Source organism: Dipteris shenzhenensis, chromosome 3 (assembly GCF_047967505.1).
Source record: "Dipteris shenzhenensis isolate YYH24624 ecotype China chromosome 3, Dip_SZ_1.0, whole genome shotgun sequence".
In the NCBI taxonomy this organism is placed as follows: Eukaryota; Viridiplantae; Streptophyta; class Polypodiopsida; order Gleicheniales; family Dipteridaceae; genus Dipteris; species Dipteris shenzhenensis.
In genome coordinates this window covers 64544088-64563475 of record NC_141598.1, presented here as the reverse complement: position 1 = coordinate 64563475, position 19388 = coordinate 64544088, and the positions used below count along the sequence as shown (strand labels likewise).

General features: G+C 44.8%; 1 protein-coding gene across 1 annotated transcript; it reads right to left on the bottom strand.

Moving 5' to 3' along the window:
- Positions 1 to 363: 363 nt before the first annotated feature.
- On the bottom strand, positions 364 to 12063 carry LOC147904166 (uncharacterized). The gene is given in 4 exon segments (XM_087372397.1): positions 364 to 467; positions 9208 to 11126; positions 11128 to 11297; positions 11923 to 12063. Coding segments are annotated over 4 exon segments (2232 nt in total). The 3' UTR covers positions 364 to 465.
- Between the last annotated feature and the right edge of the window lie 7325 nt (positions 12064 to 19388).

Sequence of the window (19388 nt, the reverse complement as noted above, 5' to 3'; positions counted from 1 at the left end):
TTACAGAATTTCTCTACCCTTTGTCATGATCTGTTTATAGATGCTTGTTTCTACACAAATTGCTTATATTTTGTCATGCTTCTTTCTCCATATCTACAAACCCAGAAAGAAAGGCGATGACAAAATAGCCTGCATAGCTGCCTTGACTTCTTCATCTCTAGCAATTGTCAAATCTTGATCTATTATATCATGATTTACAGCATCAAAATTAAAATGTGCCGGATAAGTCCCTGATTTCATCTAATTGTCAACATTAATCTTAGGTAAGCTTTTGGGAGAAACCATTCTTGGACACTTATGATCACGCATTCGTAATGGGTTACTTTTAACACCTTTGTTAAGGTCATGATTTTGATGGCAAAAGCAAGCAACTTCATGAATAAACCTGGAGAAATTAGTAATTCAAACAAAGTTTTGAGTCAAGCTATCAGCCGGTTTGCTTCCTCCACTGCATAATTCAATCGGTTCTCTAATTTTACGGGGACATTGTGGTGGTGATTGTGAAGTGCCCAAACTAACTGTCACTGAATTTAGCCTAGGGTGCCAAGCTAGGGGCCTTAGTTAATGCCCAAAAGGTACCTATGATTTCATTTCCAATAAGTGCAACTCCTAGTGCTATTAGAGTGGTTTCAATTTCTAAGGTCATTGGTTAGGTTCAGTGGGATCGTCCTTTAAAAATTGACCCCCTAGAGATCCTATAAACTAGGGTCATTGGTTCCCAAGCATTAGGGTCATCGTGTGCCAATTGACCCCCTAGGGGCATCAAATTCCCACACCTCATTTTGCCATGTTTTTGTGAGTGGAGCTAGTGTGGCCTCTCTGCTTGCCTTGTGGTGCCTAGGTGTAACCTCTGGAATCCCCTGGAAGGCCTTAGAGCCCTTTCTTTCCTTTCCATGTTGTTTTGAGTCTTCACCCCTACCAGAACTCCCTCATTCTGAAGACGGTGGATTTTTATAGCTTCTCTCTTGCTGGCTGAAGTTGAATTTGGAGCTTTCTTTGCGACAGTTCTCCCCCCCTTGGTGCTCCCTGCTAGCTGTTGGCATGCTTCCTAGACCTGGATGCCTTCATCCTGGCCCATTTCTAGAGCTTTTCACGGCTTACAAAAGTCTTCCTTTCTTGCACCTGAGCCCATATTCTTGGACGCCTCACTTCCTGCTCCTGTCTGGTGCAAGGTGCCTTGAGAATTGAGGTGCTGGTGGGTTGGAATCTCCATTCTAGTGGGTGCAATCATGGTGGATCTATTTCAGTTTGCTAAACCTTCTGTTTCTTAATCTTTTCTGGTGGTGGAAGTCACTCAAAGGAAGCTCCCTCCTACCAGAATCTACTGTCTACTGTTCAACTAACTTCTGGGATGTTCTGGGCTCAAATAGGCTCTTTCTGTTGGATGGATTTATATCTTCTTCTTCTACTCTATGGTATTATCATTCTTACCAAGATTCTGCAAGGTTAGATGCCCTGCCATTGGCCCGGAACAGGATTGGGGCACTAGTTGTGATACTCCCTTCCTAGGGGTGCAGTGGCAAGACTTCGGCTCAATAATGGCTTTGATCTATGTGAATGCATTGTTGGGAATGCTATCGGGTTGTTCTACTTGTGTTATGCATGGCTATTGAAAGGGACCAAGAGAATAGCACTGGCAGTTGATCATTGGCATAGCCACGGGTTAACATTGTATGGGGTTACACCTGCGGGTGAGCTCTTGAAGGGAGTCCCTTCTATTTGAGCTAACCAGTAACTAAATAAATACCACAAGGGGCACCAAGTGTTGGAGCCAATAGGTGCCCCTTTTCATGCTTTTGAGTAGGCGAAATCTAGCCTCCCTTGTCTTAAATGGTTCAGTGATGCTATGCTGTGATATTGTATGCTCTAGGTTTTGTTTGTGGGCAATGGCAATGGTTCAAGTTGGATGTATTTCAGATTTGTGAGATAATAGAGTCAGGTACACTACCCTTTGTCGGTCAAAGGCCGGTTACAGTGGTTCCATTGTTGCCGAGACCCTCATTAAATCATCCAGAGGAGTCCTTGGGCAGCTTGGGTAGAGAAATCATTTGTTGATATTTGGTACAGCCATCCATTGTTTTGGATATGGAGCATATAAGGCTTGATTATGATGCAGACTCAGAGTGTGAGCTAGATCCACAAAGGGGAGCACACCCTATAAGAAGAGTGCAAGATGCAGCCAGGAAGGGCAAAATGTTCAAGTTGATGCATTGAGACAGCCAGTTCCACAAGTGCATAATCCTGTGGGTACAGTTGCATTGGGTGCTGACCCAAGTGTACAGCCAAATGCTATGGCAGTAATGCAAACACAGATGGCTTCTGTGTTGCAAGTTTTGGCTCCAGCTCACTTAGAGTTTTGTTGAGATTGTGCATAATCCAGCTTTGATGCCAAGGGCAGAGGCACAGCCCATTCAAGATCCACAAATGCATGTGGGATAGCTACTACCAGAGCCATAGACACCAGTGGTATAGGCACTTGCAGTGCCACAGAGGTAGCAACCAAATGGCAATGAGCATGGTAGCAATGCTCAGAATGTGCAGCAAGGGTAGCAAGCCCAACCACAATATGTGGTTCAACCAACACACTTTGGAGGAGGATCTATATTTCAGGCCATGACCTCACAGCTAGCCCCAAATTCTTTGTATGCTAATGTGGGGATACAGCCTGGAATACAGGGAGGCAGTCCCATGGTGTCACACACTCAGGCAATACCAAACCCAGCTGTGGGGGGTGTTCTTCAAGCACCAGAAGGACCCCAAGGATAGAAGCCTCTCTATTTGCAGCCCCCTGGCTATGATCAGCTGGAGCCCAAGCTTAAGATGAAGGATTACAAGGAAGGGGGGGCAACAATGAAGTTTGAGACCTTCAATGGACATGCAAATAGGATGAAGGCTCTTACTTTCTTGCAGCAATTTGACTTGGCTTTTGCTAGAGGTTACTTCAGAGAGTCCTCAAAAATCAAGAAGGCAGCCACATTTCTCAAGGGTAATGTGATTGAGTGGTGGTCTAGCCTTCTCCTTCAGGGGCACACACCTGCTACATGGGTTGAATTTAAGAAGGTATTCTCAGCCACATGGCTTACCACTACTTTTGAAGTGGATGTCATGACTCAGTGGCGTAACTTGAATGCTAGGGAATGCAAGAATCTAGAAGACTACAAAAAGAAGTTTTGGGATGCACTTCTACCTATGAGCTCTTATAGAACAGTCCCCTTTTTAGAGCAGGTTGAAAAGTATTGTTGTGGTCTTCCCAAAGAGCTGAGGGACTATTGTACTAAGACACACATTTCCAGCACGTCACAGTTGATAGAGAATGCCAACATAGCTTACTCATTTAGGGCAGAGTCTCAGGTTTCAAAAGCAACTTAAAGGAAGAGCCAAAGAAACCACAACAAGCTAGAAAAGTCCCTCTTAAATCAAAGTTTGTGGCAGGACAAAGGAGAAAACAACAGCCCTCTTCTCTCACTCGTGAAGAGAGGAATAAATTGTTTGCTGAAGGGATATGTTTTCTCTGCAAAGAGACGGGTCATAGGGCAGCAGATTGTCCTAACAAGAAGAGAAAAGAAGCTACAGCAACTTGAGCTGACTCTAAACAAGGCACAAAAGAGGACCCCAGAGGCAAGAAACCCAAGCCAAGTGTCGGCCACATTCCTGACATCATTGGGGGTGAGCATGATGAGAAAAAGATTGAGATGTGCAAAGCATGGGGCAAGCTATGGGATCAGCATTGTCTATACTTCTTTGACTCAGAGGCCAAAGCAAATTTTATAACTCCTGAACATGCAGATCAGTTGGGTCTTCGACTAGAGGAGATTGGCCTTCTTTGTGCGGCCAACATGGCTAATCCGGAGCTCAGTACCCCTGTCACTCCTATCATAGGGAAGCTACAGATTCACATTCAGGGATATGTGGACTATGAGGATTTCTATGTGATGCCTTTATGTGAGTGTGATGTTTTGCTTGGATGCCTTGGATGTATCATGTTCATGCTATCATTGATACACATGATAAGAAGCTTACCTTGACTTGTAGGGTAAAACCCAAGTCATATATGTAAACTCAAAAGGGGAATCAGTCCTAGTTGTATCCACTTTGGCGATTTCTTTTATAATGAAAAAGTATCTTTCAACGTATTTGAACTTTGTCAAAGAAAAAGAACCAGTAGAGGATGAATCTAGTTTCTCCAGGCTGGAAAAACAACAAACAAAGTTTTTATTTCAGTTTCAAATTTTTCAAATGAACTCCCAGAGGAGTTACCTCCTGAGAGGCCAGAAGATCATACCATTGATATCAATCCTGATAGTTCTCCACCTAATCGACCACCATACAGGGTGAGTGCGGCACAGCAGGAGGAGATCATGTGTCAGGTGAATGAATTGTTACTAAAGGGGCTGATTCAGCCAAGCTCTTCTCCATATTGTTCTCCCATCCTACTTGTGCAGAAGAAGGATGGATCTTGGAGAATGTGTATTGATTACAGGGCTTTAAATAAGATCTCAATCAAGAATCAATTTCCTATTCCACACATTGATGACATCTTGGATCGATTAGAGGGATCAAACATCTTCAGTCGCATTGACTTGATGAGTGGTTACCATCAGATATATGAATCAGGCCTGAAGATGTACATAAGACTGGACTACATGTGGGCTTTATGAGTTTCTTGTTATGCCATTTGGTTTGACTAATGCTCTTACTATCTTCAATCGCATGATGGATCGCATTTTCAGAGAGCACATGAATTTTGCTCCGTTCACGAGTCCTCATTGATTCTATGTGTGCACAAAATTGTGCACTCAAAAGATGAAGAGGAGCATAGGCAACACTTGGTAGTTGTATTTGCAAAACTCAAGAAACACAAGCTGCTGGTCAACACTAAAAAGAGTGAGTTCTTCATGCTAGAGATACATTTCCTGGGACACATCATTTCACGAGATGGAGTGAGGACTCCATTGAAGAACCTACATGAAGTCCGCAGTTTTCTTGGCTTGTGTTCATACTACAGGTGCTTCATTCACTATTTTACTGAGATAAGGCAGTGCCTTTCCGTTGGGGAAAGAAAGAAATTGCCACATTCAATGAGTTGAAAGAAAAGCTATGTTCTGATCCTGTCATCATTTTGCCAGACTTGCAAAAGCCTTTTGTTCTTCAATGTGATGCAAGCGGCAATAGTGTTGGTGGAGTGCTTATGCAGGAAGGCAGAGTGGTTCCATATGAGACCAGGCTACCCTGAGATGCTGAACACAACATGAATGTGTATGAGCAAGAATTGGTAACTGTAATTCATGCTCTTACTGTGTGGAAGCACTATCTTTTAGGTGCTGATTTTTATGTGCAAACTAATCATCAATCCCTACGATACTTTCTCACTCGGAGAAAGTTGTCAGAGAAGCACATGAGATGGGCAAACTTCCTTTCCATTTTTCATTTTTAGATTGTTCATGTGGCTGGAAAGGAAAATGTAGTGGTTGATGCACTTTCCAAAAGGCCACGTACGGAAGCTATGTCCAAGAAGCCACAGGTATCTATAGTTACTATTGCTTATCACAATGAGCTTGATGCCATGAAGGAGCATTATGCAACAGATGATGCTTTTGCACATATTTATGATCAGCTTATGGAGGGCAATCGGCATAATCATTATACACTCAAGGAGGGATTTATGATGATGCATAGAAAGTTGTGCGTAACGTAGCCATTGAGGCATAAGGTACTCACTGAAAGTCATGCCCTGTCGTATGCAGGGCATAGAGGTATTGAGGCTACAATCAAAGTAGTAGAGCACTACTTTTATTGGCAATCTCTACGAAAGGATGTTGAGGCTTATGATTTTGTTTTTGATCTCCCTCGCACTCTTTCTGGTCATGATGGCATATGGACTATAATTTGTAGCAAGATGGCTCACTTCATTCGAGTAAGGAAGAAGATTACAGCTGAGCAGATGGCAAAGGAATTCTTGAAGTCTGTTTTCAAGTATCATGGGATGCCTGAGTCTATCGTGAGTGATAGAGATCCACGGATGACCAGCATGTTTTGGAGAGGTTTGTTTGATAACATGGGTACCTCATTGCTATTGTTATCTTCTTATCATCCACAGTCGGATGGTCAATCATAAGAGGCAAATTCTACAACTTTGGATTTGTTGCGTTGTTATGTGTCTAAGAACAAAGCAAAGTGGGAACAGTATTTGCCGCTGATTGAGTATGCATACAACAATACAGTGCACTCTTCCACGGGTAAGGCATCATTTGAAATAGTGGAAGGAGCGAGAAAGGTTCCTCCTATTTTGCATACAAAAGAGAAGATTTTTGTGGCAAATGAGTATGTGGAAGACTTGTGGGCAGCGTATGAACAGGTTAAATATGCCCTCCAATGCAGACAAGACAAGCAGAAAAGAGCTGCAGATAAGCATCGTGGGAACCTGGTCTTCACCGACGGTGATTAGGTGTTGCTGCGTTTTCTTAAGGCACGCCTCAGGAGCAAGAAAGGGAAGGTAAAGCTGTACACCAAGCTGAATATGAGGTACTACGGCCCCTTTCAAGTTCTTGAGAAGATCAATGAGGTAGCTTACAAGCTGAAGTTACCTGAGCAGTGGACCATCGATAATGCTTTCCATGTTAGCTTGTTGAAGCCTTTTCATGGAGAAGTGCCACAGGATATGCCAGTTGAAGAGCAACCTGAAGTTGATGAGCAAGATGAGATCTTGATTCCTGAGCAAGATTGTGGCACATAAGGATCGGAAGGTTAATGGTAGAGTTGCCAGATGCTATCGGGTGAAGTGCAAGAATTATCCTACAAATGATGCGATCTAGATGGAAGAGAGTGAATTCGCAGATTCACCACAGGTTTTACAGCTTTACCTAGAGGCATTTGGTCTCGAGCCTACTACGGTAGCAGCTCATTCCAGTTCAGCAGAGCACAGGTTTGGAGCATTACTGGATGCTCATGGGAGGTAGCACCTCTGCACCCACAGCGCAAATAGGCTCACAAGATATTTAGAGGTCGCTTGGTGACACTGCGGTTTCACCCAAGGCACTGATGCTGACAGTGTTCCTGCTATGAGACTTCTATGATGAGTGATCATGACACTCTAGTCAGTTGATACAGTCGGTTGATACACTGCCATATGGATGGATCTGCAATCCTGTTGTATGTACATTGTATTTTTGTTACTTCATGTGATGTTATACTACGGATTATGGGATGTTCATGCCTATTGTGACACCCTTTTCTGTTTGCTGTAATTTTGGGACAACACACAAAATAGTTTGTTGTTCCAAGAGGGGGGTATGTCACGGGGACGTGGTGGTGAACTAATTATCACTGAATTTAGCCTATTGTGACACCCTTTTCTATTTGCTGGGGACAACACACAAAATAGTTTGTTGTTCCAAGAGGGGGGCATGTCACGGGGACGTGGTGGTGAACTAATTGTCACTGAATTTAGCCTAGGGTGCCAGGCTAGGGGCCTTAGTTAATGCCCAAAAGGTACCTAGGATTTTATGTGCAATAAGTACAACTCCTAGTGCTATTAGAGTGGTTTCAATTTCTAAGGTTATTGGTTTGGTTCAGTGGGGTCATCCTTTAAAAATTGACTCCTTAGAGATCCTATAAACTAGGGTCATCGGTTCCCAAGCATTAGGGTCATGGTGTGACACTAATTGTTCATGCCTATTGTGATACCCTTTTCTATTTGCTGTAATTTTGGGACAACACACAAAATAGTTTGTTGTTCCAAGAGGGGGGTATGTCACGGGGACGTCGTGGTGAACTAATTGTCACTGAATTTAGGGGCCTTAGTTAATGCCCAAAAGGTACCTATGATTTCATGTGCAATAAGTGCAACTCCTAGTGCTATTAGAGTGGTTTCAATTTCTAAGGTTATTGGTTTGGTTCAGTGGGGTCATCCTTTAAAAATTGACCCCTTAGAGATCCTATAAACTAGGGTCATTGGTTCCCAAGCATTAGGGTCATGGTGTGCCAAGTGCCCCCCTAGGAGCATTAAATTCCCACGCCTCATTTTGCCATGTGTTTGTGTGTGGAGCTAGTGTGGCCTCTCTGCTTGCCTTATGGCACCTAGGTGTAACATCTGGAAGCCCCTGGAAGGCCATGGAGCCCTTCCTTTCCTTTCCATGCTGTTTTGAGTCTTCACCCCTACCAGAAGTCCCTCATCCTGAAGATGGCGGATTTTTGCAGCTTCTCTCTTGCTAGGCTGAAATGAATTTGGAGCTTTCTTCGCGACAATTCTCCTCCCCTTGGTGCTCCCTGCTGCTGGCATGCTTCCTAGACCTAGACGCATCCATTCTAGGCCATTTCTGGAGCTTTTCACGACTTTCTTCGCAACAAAAGTCTTCCTTTCTTGTATTCTTGGACGCCTCACTTCCTGCTCCTGTCTAGTGCAAAGTGCACTGAGAACTGAGGTGTTGGTGGGCTAGAATCTCCATTCTGTGGGCACAATCATGGTGGATATGTTTCAGCTTGTTGAACCCTCTCTTTCTTGATCTTTTCTGGTGGTGGAAGTCACTCATAGGCAGCTCCCTCCTACCAGATTCTGCTGTCTACTGTTCAACCAACTCAACTTCTGGGGCTGTTCCGGGCTCAAACAGGCTCTTTCTGTTGGCTGGATTCTTATCTTCTTCTTTTGCTCTATGCTACTATCATTCTTACTAAGATTCTGCAAGGTTGGATGCCCCGCCATTGGCCCGGAAGAGGATTGGGGCACTAGTTATGATACTCCCTTCTTGGGGGTACTGTGGCAAGCCTTGGGCTCAGTAATGGCTTTGATCTTTGTGAATGCATTGTTGGGAATGATGTCGGGTTGTTCTACTTATGCATGGCTATTAAAAGGAACCAAGAGAATAGCACTGTGAGTTGATCACTGCACAACCACGGATTGGCATTGTACTGGGTTGCACCTGCGGGTGAGCTCTTTAAGGGAGTCCCTTGTATTTGAGCTAACCAGTAACTAAATAAATACCGCAAGGGGCGCCAAGCGTTGGGGCCAACATGTGTCACTTTTCATGCTTTTGAGTAGGGGGAATCTAGCCTCCCTTGTCTTAAATGGTTCAGTGATGTTATGCTGTGAAGTTATATGCTCTAGGTTTTGTTTGTGGCAATGACAATGGTTCAAGTTGGTTGTATTTCAGATTTGTGAGATAGTAGCGTCAGTTACAGTGGCCTTTGTCGGTCAACTCAAAGGCCGGTTACATCTAATGCCCAGGGCTCCATTATTTCTCTCTGTGGGCCGCTTCCAATATGGCATTCTCCCAGAAGCCCTCGCAAATTTCATTTTCAGTATTCGTTCATTGCGGCAGATTTTTGAATACTCTGGTGTCACCCTCCTAGCTATAGAGTACAATTCTCTAATTGTTGCATCATCAGCACTTTCAATTCTTGGCTTTTTGCCTGACCTAGTAATTTTGCTGTTAGGCCTGCTTTTCCTGCCCCTGTCCAACTTACACGTCTTTGGAAAAGCTGTACTGGTATCAGAACATGTACCTGATTCAGGAATGAAATCACTTGGGCTTAGCCTGGGCCTTTCTTTACGTCTGCCTACAAAATTGCCCATAAGAGCAACCTTGTGAATGTGGACATCCTTTTGAAAAGCCATAACATGTTCCGGGTGTAAATGCTTCCATCTCCTCCAGCATTGATTATCAGTTCGTGGCTTTAAATCATTAGCCACAGCAGACCAGTGGTGCTGCCCGTGCTTCATTACTGCTTCCTCTAGCCGTTTGTCCTCCTCCTCAGTCCAATCTCCTAGTTCCAAAGAAGGATCAAATACATTGCACCACCTTTCACGGCATTGAACCTCAGTTCGACCTGGAACACGGGAAGCAATCATCTTCCACATCCTCGGTCCATATACAGATACAGCCAATTTCAGTCGTTTGTCCTCCATTACAGCCCATCTGCCAGATTTTTGTCGCATAGGATGAAGGATTTTGTGCCACCTGTTCCAGCATTGGGAGCCAGTGCGTCCTTCAAGGATTGCAGCCACAGTCGACCAATCTTGATCACCATATAGCTCTACAGCTGCACGAAGATGTTCATCCTCTGATTGTGTCCAAGAACTTAGCATGATGCTAGCATTCAGACTACGTTGATATCGTATCAAGCATTGAGCAATGGTCCTCCGTGTGCCCAATTTCTCGCAGATAAGGTCCCAATTGCAAAGATTGTGCTGCCGAGCCATACTCCAAAGCCTTTTATCTTCCACATTTGTCCATGGTCCATATTCAACCAATGGATCTTCATAGTTAGACCATCGTATCTTGCATTCCTCTGGAGAGCGACCAACAACGTACACACGAGCCACTTCCTTCCAATTGATTTTGGGTAATGCAGCTTGTATATCTGCTGGTGTGAGTGATTTTTTGGCAACAGCTCTTATTTGTTCATCTAAAAAGGTCAATTCATCCATCTTGGTGCAACCACTGGAAGCTTCCAGAGCAGATCGAATCCGACTTTCTTGAACCTGTTGCCTCACACCCTTCACGAGTTCCCTTCTTTCTTCTTTTGACCATTTTCTTGGTTCAAAAGTGACATAAAACTTCTTCTGCACTGCCCTCAGTTTAGCCACATCCTCATTATCTGGTGGTCCTCGTCTGTTCTGTGAGGAATCCCTTACTGGTCGACGATGATGTCCCTTTTGCTTCTCCCTGTAAAAAAAATCAACCGCAGGGTTTGTATCATGTTCTCGGAAGGAGGTAGACGTCCTCTTGCAAATTTTCCCGAAGTCCAGAAGAGCACTCACCTGCTTCTTCAGCTCAATATTCTCTTTCAATTTTGACTGTAATTGCACCAGCTTATTCCTTAAAACTTTCTGGCAGAGCCTGTTTTTCTTTAGAGCATCTAAGGCGCTTCTTGTGCTTCCTGTCAGTGGCTCATCTGAAAGACCTGCTATCAAATTACCATCATGCTGGATGCCCTCCACTGGCTCATCTGAAAGATCTGCTATACTGTCATCAAAAAGCTCGACTTGCCCTGGCAAAGTGAAACCAGCTTTACCATCCACTTCTTTATTCTCAGACACAGCTGGGGATGAGCTGCCATCACATCCAGGGGATATGTCATATAAAATTTCAGATCCTGAAGCATCCTGTAATGGAACATTTTTCCGAACCCTCCTTTCCAGAACCAATTGAAGCTGTGCAAGATTCATCGTCCTCTTCAAAGTCTTCGCATTCAATTTTACTGACCTTGTCTGTTGAAGTGACCAATTTCTTGCTCTGAAAACGATTCACTGACGAAAATCTCTGCTGCACTGCTCGTAAAATTTCATCATCGTCCTCTTCCTCGTACAAATATATTTAAAGGTGCAGTTGGCTTTTTACTTGGCTTTCAAAGCTTGGCTTTTTACGCAGATGGCTTTTCAAAAGCTTTCAAAGCAAAGCTTTTGGGCTTTCAGAATTTAAATCTAAGGGTGTATATTGTGCCATGTGGAAGCACAAGATTTCAGAATTTGAAAAAACGTTCTAGTGCTGGCCAAGTAAACATGCAGCTGCTTTTAGTGGAATAGCTTTTCTCACCAAAACATCCCTTTAGCTGCCTACCTTAAAATTGTGCCTCGTTTTTTACTTTTCGCGAGAAAGAATGTGGCAGCGGTCAGGGCCTAAGGTTTCTCTGCGCTTTAGGGTTCCTCGTGTCGGCCGATCTATCCCGTTAGTCTAAGTGGTGTTGTTTTGAGATGTCAGTTTCTAACTGTAGTGACACCGAAGATGATGATGACATCCTCGGGTTTCAAAAAGACTTGGATGAATTACGTCAAGCTTGTAGGCTTTACTATGACAACTCTAGCGACGAGGTGTCTGATGATGCTGATGACGACGTATTGCTTCTTTCAACTCAAAAATGATGGGCCTCTTCCGTGGGTCTCGTTGAGGAAACTCCGAATCTTTTTTGAGTTGAAAGAAGCAATACGTCGTCATCAGCATCATCAGACACCTCGTCGCTAGAGTTGTCATAGTAAAGCCTACAAGCTTGACGTAATTCATCCAAGTCTTTTTGAAACCCGAGGATGTCATCATCATCTTCGGTGTCACTACAGTTAGAAACTGACATCTCAAAACAACACCACTTAGACTAACGGGATAGATCGGCCGACACGAGGAACCCTAAAGCGCAGAGAAACCTTAGGCCCTGACCGCTGCCACATTCTTTCTCGCGAAAAGTAAAAAACGAGGCACAATTTTAAGGTAGGCAGCTAAAGGGATGTTTTGGTGAGAAAAGCTATTCCACTAAAAGCAGCTGCATGTTTACTTGGCCAGCACTAGAACGTTTTTTCAAATTCTGAAATCTTGTGCTTCCACATGGCACAATATACACCCTTAGATTTAAATTCTGAAAGCCCAAAAGCTTTGCTTTGAAAGCTTTTGAAAAGCCATCTGCGTAAAAAGCCAAGCTTTGAAAGCCAAGTAAAAAGCCAACTGCACCTTTAAATATAGGTGAGACATACCGCTTGTCCCTATTTCAAACTAAACAAAGTCTTCTTTCGCGTAAACTTATAATCTTCGTTGCTCTTTCATGTGCGATAGAAAACTGCAACTTCATCGGGACGAACAGAAAGAACAGAAGCTTTCAATCTTCCTAGTTGCCAATTATTGAGGATGAAGTATGATTTGTGGCACCAGTTTCAAGTCCTGCTACTTCACTTCTCTCACGGAAACCAAGACTTTAGCTTAAGGTTTCTCGAACGCGACAATCTGCTAAGCGCATGCTCAGCTACGCAGCGATCTGCGATCTCTTTCAAGAAACTTTGGTGAGTTGATCTTCTGCTATCACGAACTTCTTTCAATTCCATACAGCAGGTAGGATATGCAGTTATACAGCATACAAAACAAAGGCCTGATTCTTGTCTAGTGAGAACACTGAAATGTCAGAACTAGGTTGGTTGAGTCCCTTCCCGTTGTGTTGCTTTAAGGCTACGCTGCTCCCTCAGCTTGAAGCCGTTACACAGATAATCCTTGATCGCAAAACGCAAGAGTCGCTGCACTACTTTCTTGTTTGAACGATACTTGCTTGCTTGCATGGCTTTCTCATGTGGTTTCCTCTTGTTTTGGAGACTGAGCATTGCTACGTTTCAAGGTTGGCAGCCAGCTCTCTTGCCTTCGTCGCCACTGGCCACCTCCTGTCGACCATTCCTTCAATGAAACAAGCGTGATGCTATTCGGTGAGCCAAATGAAAAACTTGGCATGCTGATATTCCCGCTTTGTTGTCTTCTTGAGTTAATATTGTGAGACTGCGTGACATCTTCTTGTGCTAATATTGTGTGGGCTATTGTGTGGCTGCGTGATATCTAAATCGGAAGATGGGGACGCCTCGGCCCAATTAAATGATCAAGGGGAATTGGAATGTTATTTGTCGATGTTGTGCATGGCATGCTGATATTCCCGCTTTGTTGTCTTCTTGAGTTAATATTGTGAGACTGCGTGACATCTTCTCGTGCTGATATTGTGTGTGCTGAAGATGGGGACGCCTCGGCCCAATTAAATGATCAAGGTGAATTGGAATGTTATTTGTTGATGTTGTGCAGCTGTGAAACGTTCCCAACCATGGAGGACTGATTAGATAACATAATAGCCTAGAAGTGTAGAGGAAACGAATTCCTTGTCGTCTTTCTGTAGTCCCGCAACTCAAGGACGTGATCAATTCATTTTCCTGATGTTTCTTCAAACGAATTCCTTGTCGTCTTTCTGTAGTCCCGGGCTATGTTTCTTCAAACGAATTCCTTGTCGTCTTTCTGTAGTCCCACAACTCAAGGACGCGATTAATTCATTTTCCTGATGTTTCTTCAAACGAATTCCTTGTCGTCTTTCTGTAGTCTCGCAACTCAAGGACGCGATCAATTCCAAGCATCTTGGGCTATGTGATCAACTATAGCTCATGATCCACGGCTATATGCTTAATTGTGCAGGGCTTTTACTGTGTGATCAATTGTAGCGGATAATGTCCAACAGTCCAACGTTGTCTCATCAATTACACTTAATGATCTTTATCAGCTACATAATCAACTTCAGCGGATGATGTTCTTCAGCCTATTCCATTATTTATTAGCAAAACAGAGAATGTTGCTGGTAGTGGAACTGAGCCTCCGAGAGATAGATATCAGCACACGGACGATGTCTGACGTTGGATTGTGTATAGCTTTTGTGCTAGAATATATCATCTTTAGGAAATTGCACATATGCTAACCAACATATCCAAACATGCAAAACACGAGGAATGCATATTGACTAATCATATTTGTTTTTCAGATTCCAACATTCCAGCAAAGAAATAGGCGACTTCTCGTCGAGCTGTGGACGTCACAAAGGACACTCCACGTAAGTAGAATGTACGGTCATTTCAATTCTGAAATGTTTCTGCACCGTCTATTGCTCTGGTCCGCATTAATGCGCTACACCTCCAACACTGGAGGTGACTATTCGAAACGGGGGGATGGCACGTTCCCCTATGATATATAATTTTTGGAGAGACATGTGCCAGCTCTCCACCATACATTACGTATGGTTTTTTTTTTTTTACTCCTCATCTTGAGCACGCACACTTCTTTGCACATTCTGTTTCCGCAAGGAAACATTACATTTGCTTGGTTCGACCAACATACTAATCATGTCTGCAACACTTCTGTTTTCGAGATGTTTGCAGCCTCCAAACGAGTGTCTTCTCCTAAAGGTACGCACAACAAAATGTATTTGCTTGATTCAAGTTATTTTATCAATTCTTTCACCTTCTAAAGATAGATGTTCAGTCCATTTTGGTTTTCCTGTTGCGTTTAGACAAAACCATGTGAGTGAAATTATAGCAAAGTTTCGGATGTTTTTTATTATTAATCCCTGTAGGTGTTTAAACCCGAACATAAGACATCGATTCATGTCACGATGTAGAAATGACCACCGGAAACTCCTTCGAACATGACCATTCGTCAATGCTCAGAGCAGCCAGAGGTCGAGCTATTCAACTTGATATAACATCAAGAAAGATGTCCTTGAGGCCAGCTACGTCATCGTGGTTGACCATCGCAGATAGATACAAGCAATGGGTTAGTAATTGCGCAGCTATTTTCTCTAGCCTTCAAATCTGCGGTGTCTGTGGCATAACCACGCTACTGTCTGCAAACCAAAGGATCATTTCTTCGCAAGGCATAGGGATCTCAAGCCACAGCGCCACACTCGGAAACATGATACTTTTGGATGCCTGCGAGAATATGGGCATGCAAGTGACTTACTGGAAATGCCAAAGCTGCACACGAGATGCCCAGCGGAGCAGATACATTGTGCGGTTGATGCCACAGTACTCTCGGCAGTTGCTTAAAACAAACCACCTCCACACGCAACTGCTAAGCATCATAGATGTATCCATTTCAGTTACCACGACTGCAAATGCGATTGCTCGTGGCACACTCGATCGAAGGTCACTTCTAGACAATCCTCTGATATCTTGGCGAAACGTCCCACTAAGCTCGGCTCAAGAAATCGTGACGAATGAGCTGTCAGGTGTGCTCGCATACAACATCGAGAACAATCCAATATTGCGCAAGTACAATTCTTTAGCAGAGCGTGCGGACATCAAGATGGGTATGTGCATCTTGAGTCCTCAAACCATTGCAGGTATCTTGGAACTACACGATGAGACAGCTCCCTTCGAGTTAATGTCAATAGCGAAATCTCAGCCTGAGCTCCTGCTTTTGCAAAACATGGTGGACCCCGCGAACCGTCGCGCCTTTGATGCAAGGGACAAGCATGAGTTTGCCTCCATACAGCTACGGGGTACAGAAATGCTTTCAGAGAGGGTCGCTTCATTCCACGTCGATGGAGTAGCAGCAGTTGGTAGTGCATGCGTTGACATAACCATGGAGTCAGCAGTGTTCCCATTCCTGTTCCCTTTCGGACGGGGCTACTATGATGGCTGCATACAGTTCAGCAACTATGTGAAAATGAGAATATGCACCTTATTCTCTATCTACACGCTCTACAAGCCATACCTGTTGATCATGTTCCAGTTAAAACAGGCAGTGATGATTGCCAATTCAAGCAACTCTACATGCTTGCAACGAGACATCGACCAATATAGGAAAGCCAACCCTGCCACGACCGATGAAGACGCAATGAGACACGTGCTTCGCTACAGCATGCCATCAACAATGCCGGGGTCCCCATCATGGCATCGACGGCAACTGAAGGACCTCATAACGATGGTCGATGCTTGGGGCCTCCCAGATTTCTTTCTGACATTCACTGCAGACGAGGTCACCGATACACGGTGGCAAGAAATTAATGTGATCGAGAGCATCGCAACGCATTATAATGCGCAATTCACTTGGAAGGACTGTCCTGTTGAATGCGTGGCACTTTTCCACGCACGCTTCCACATGTTCATGCGCAAGCATTTGCTTTCATCCGACGGTCTGCTTGGCCGAATACAACACCATGTCATTCGTTATGAGATACAAAACAGGGGCTCCCTACACGCCCATGTCATATTGTGGGTCCACCATGATGACCGTCAGCGAATTGCAAATGAGATTGCAGCTTACGTCCCCAGGGACGAGGCCCTGGATCCTCGAAACACAAGGCTGCGAGAACTAGTTCTCAAGAAGCAATTGCACGTATGCAGGAAAGCGTGCTACGTCGGACCGTCACACCACAGTTGCAAGCACGGCTTCCCTTTCGCAACACAGCCAAAATATGAACCCATCCTCGACCCTCTGACGCAACGTTGGTTGTATTACCGGCCGGGACATGAGCACCGAAACGTCGTCCCCTACCACCCTTCCGTGTTATTGTTGTGGGGTGCGCACATGAACATACAGCGGGTGACAAACTCTTCAATCTCTCACTACCTCCTCAAGTACGCGATGAAATCTGAACCAATGGGCAAACTGAACATCCGTTCAGAAGACGCCTCACGTTTGGGGTTGTAACATCTCGACGAAGTAAAGCTGAAACTCATCGCCGCGAGCCTCCTATCAAAACCAACCTCTCCAACAGAGGCCGCGCTAAATTGCATGCAGATACCAACAATCACAAGGAGCGAGACCGTTCACTATGTCGACTCCTCGCCACCATCTCTAAGACAATGCATCGTCTCGCGAAACAACAACGTCACCCTGCACCCGGTCGACATATACTGCGGGAGACCGAGCGTCATCGAGGAGAGCACGTTCTACGATTACCATAGGCAATGTGTGATACGAAAGCCCAAGGAAACGCAATGTGGAACGGTCGGTCTTGACCTCTTCGGCAACAGGATCGCAAAATGTGAGCGAGTAGTCAGATTCACTGACTACCACCCTGGACATCAACCAGAGGGGTACTTCTACAACGTGCTCTTGCGAAAACTCAGCTTCAGGAATGAAACGGAGCTCATATCACCTGCCAACACAGCTGGATCCTACTTTGTCGAATGCCAAATGCGCGGCCTCATATTGAGCAACGAGGACCTCGAGATGTATGTGACCGAATACACGCAAAGGAACTTGCTAGCGACTGACCACACGGACCAGTTGATCAATATGATATTGCAAAAGGTTGCGATCATCCGAGACTGCCCGATGGAAGCGCCTAACATCGACCAGCAAACCGTCGAAGGGCCAACACGCGCGAGGATGTTGCAAAAAATGGCCGAGTTTCGCACCGTCGCCAATGCCGCATTGACAGTAGAACAACAAAGAGTCTTCGAAAGCCTGGCTTCAACAAGCTCGGGGCTACACGTTGTCTGTGGAACACCAGGTAGTGGCAAAAGCTTCTTGATACGGTACTATGTTTCGCATCTGGTAGCGCAAAACAAAACGGCAATACTCTGTGCATCAACAGGGGCGGCTGCGACGCGGCTGAGCGGGATTGCAACCACTGTACACTACCAATTCAAGATCCCTGTGCGCAGCAGTCAATACCCACTGAACATCCATGAGACGGATGAGCGACACCTCGCAATCAAGGAAGCCAACGCGATCATCATTGACGAGATGTCCATGCTAACAAGGATGACTTTCGATCTCGTGGTAAGACAAATCGTCAATGTCACTAATGGCACATTGCATGAGCCATTCAGACACAAAATGCTGATAATTTTTGGTGACCTGGCACAATTACCGCCAGTCTGCAAACACCGCGAGGATCTCTGCGAGCCGTGCCACATCACGTCCTCCGCGCGAAAATGTACCACATGCAATTCTCGGTGCGACATGCACGAGACATGCCGTTCCTCGCATTCTTGCATACCATAAGACTCAGGACGCCCACAATTGACGAGATTTCCGACTGTTTGGGGCAGTGCATTGTCGACAAGGAAGGTGCATGCCACTTCATCGATGCCAAAACAACCATCATTTGCACACACAGAGTCGATGTCGCTACCTTCAACGATCAGCTTGTGGAGAAATTCAACACTCCCGAGACGATTGTGCATGTTCAAATACACAGTAACGCCGCGAGCGAACCAGCTCTCAAAGAATGGTTGGAGGACAAAAGCTTCAACGAGATAGGAAAAATTTGTGTGGGGGCGAAGGCAATGATAACGGAAAACATCGACCTCGCAATAGGTGCCGCAAATGGAGCAATGTGCAAAATCAAGAGCATCAATGCAACTAGCAGGGAAGAAATCAACGGTATCACTGTCGTCGTGGACACAACAGCGGCCGTGCTCACATTACGACGCTCGAAGCATCAGCGAAAGGCAATAAATGGAAAATGGTTCCACAAGTCCACATTTCCACTGACCCTAGCATACGCTATCACGGGACACAAATCCCAAGGCGCAACCATATCCAACAAAGCGCTGCTCATATTCCGAGGAGTGTTTGCCCCTGGCCTGGCATACATGATGTTGTCCAGAGTGACTGAGAGAACGAGGCTACGCATACTACATTACCCACATCCAGACATATTCAGACCAATTCCACGAGAGTTCTCACAGCCGACAACACAACCACGCGCATAAAGGTATTCACTACCAGAGATTGAAAAAGGCAGAGGCAAGTCATGAATATGTTGCGTCAAACATGCGTGCAAGGAAAATGGTTTTAATAACTTGTCTGTTGTCGAGAACAGGTGCAGAGAATCATAAAGCTCGGGACATTGCAGCATAAGACATGGACGCAGACAAGGTAAATTCCACCAGCATGAAAGAATCTTTTTTTCTTGAAGATTTAAAAAGACGGCTCATTTGAAAAGACGGTGTAATAAGTCGTGCCTGCAAGCAGCTATTTGCGCTATACAAAAGCAACGCAAAGGCAACAAAACCTCCACCAGCAAAGAGGAGGTTCTTCCTAACCACAAAGCAATTCCGGCTAGCAAACAATGCAGGAGAACGTCCGGGAGCTTACATCAACGGCTTCAACACGTATGCGGAACTACGCGACTTCATTGACAACTACAATAGGCGT